The following is a 1229-nucleotide window of genomic DNA, read 5'->3' as shown; positions in this document are numbered from 1 at the left end:
AAATGAGGGCATTGAATGGGTCATAGCCACCTTATGTACTCTTAACCTTGGCATCAGCTTTCTTGCCTTTCTGTATCTCCTGCAATGCCACCTAAAGCACGTCCCTTCAGCACATCACCAGAATAGTACATCTATACTACTACTACCTTATACGCATGCTCCACCCTAGACTGTAGATAAGGACTGCCATAGAAATCAGGGGGATTGGGGTTATTCAAATCATATAGTTTCTTGTAATGCTGATACCCAGAACCATACACATCCCTACCACGACCAAACATCATTCTACCTCTGCTAGGATATCCCTAGCCTCAGCATTATGTATCTCAGCGCTGTCTATCCCTAATATCTTATGAGCCTCTTCGACTGGCATCTTCCGTTTAGCAGCCCTAAGCGGTTGTATTATCATAATGACGAGGGCAGCAAGCATTACGCCATCGTTGCTGCCTGTGCGGCTTGCTTAGCAGCATCCCTGTATGCACTCACGACGGCTCTCCCTACCATATTACCGGCTACTGACGCTATTCGAGTCACCAACCTGACCACAATATAGTAATCAGCAACTACGCCTCTCATAAGGAGTATGGTACCGAGCCAATGGACCGACAGCCATGATGACGTATCACGGGGGAGGGGAGGAACAACCAAACTGATTGGACTGAACTGGAGAATACCAACCAACTCGGAACTAGGAAGGTACTACAACTAGAGGAAATCGAATTAGATGTTGGTAATGGTAGGTATCATACAACAGTGTCTTGATAAGTATTCCAAACCGATAAGCGTCCATCAGTACTAGCCGCTACAAAACGGTTATCTGGTAGAAAAGTAACTTTGGTGATGCTGGCGTCGTGGGATCGAGGGAGATCTCCTAAGAGCGTACCTGTAGATGGTGACTGTAGATGTGACAGCCTCTTGTTATGGTCAGGTATCACGTGTCTTAACATCTATTAGGGTAATGCGGCCGTCCCAGAGGCCAGCAGCGAGCAAACGTAGGTCACTCCTTACAGCCATACTTCCAATACCGACACTACCCTCTTCAACATGCAAGAAGTTGTTGCTACTGCCCATGCCAACCTAGGGATCAATATCATCATAGTACCGGGATGGGGTTACCTCTTCAATGGAGTATTCCTCGTCCACCCTCCCAGCTGCAAGCATTGATATATAACTGTTGGATGTGCCGACCCAGAGTTCATTGGCCAACCTCTCCATACAGGTTACTGTAC

General features: G+C 47.1%; 1 protein-coding gene across 1 annotated transcript; it reads right to left on the bottom strand.

Annotated features, from left to right (window-relative positions):
• Window positions 1-31: 31 nt before the first annotated feature.
• Window positions 32-576, bottom strand: Pmar_PMAR013338 (conserved hypothetical protein; the record flags this gene model as incomplete). Its single annotated transcript, XM_002779983.1, has 4 exons — window positions 32-91; window positions 147-239; window positions 290-389; window positions 434-576. The coding sequence occupies 4 exons, from the start codon at window positions 574-576 to the stop codon at window positions 32-34; spliced, it is 396 nt and encodes a 131-aa protein (XP_002780029.1).
• Window positions 577-1229: the final 653 nt, after the last annotated feature.

The sequence above is a fragment of the Perkinsus marinus genome (genome assembly GCF_000006405.1).
Source record: "Perkinsus marinus ATCC 50983 genomic scaffold scf_1104296944730, whole genome shotgun sequence".
In the NCBI taxonomy this organism is placed as follows: Eukaryota; Perkinsozoa; order Perkinsida; family Perkinsidae; genus Perkinsus; species Perkinsus marinus.
The sequence above is the reverse complement of the archived record's forward strand: the minus strand, read 5'-3'. Positions and strand labels throughout refer to the sequence as shown.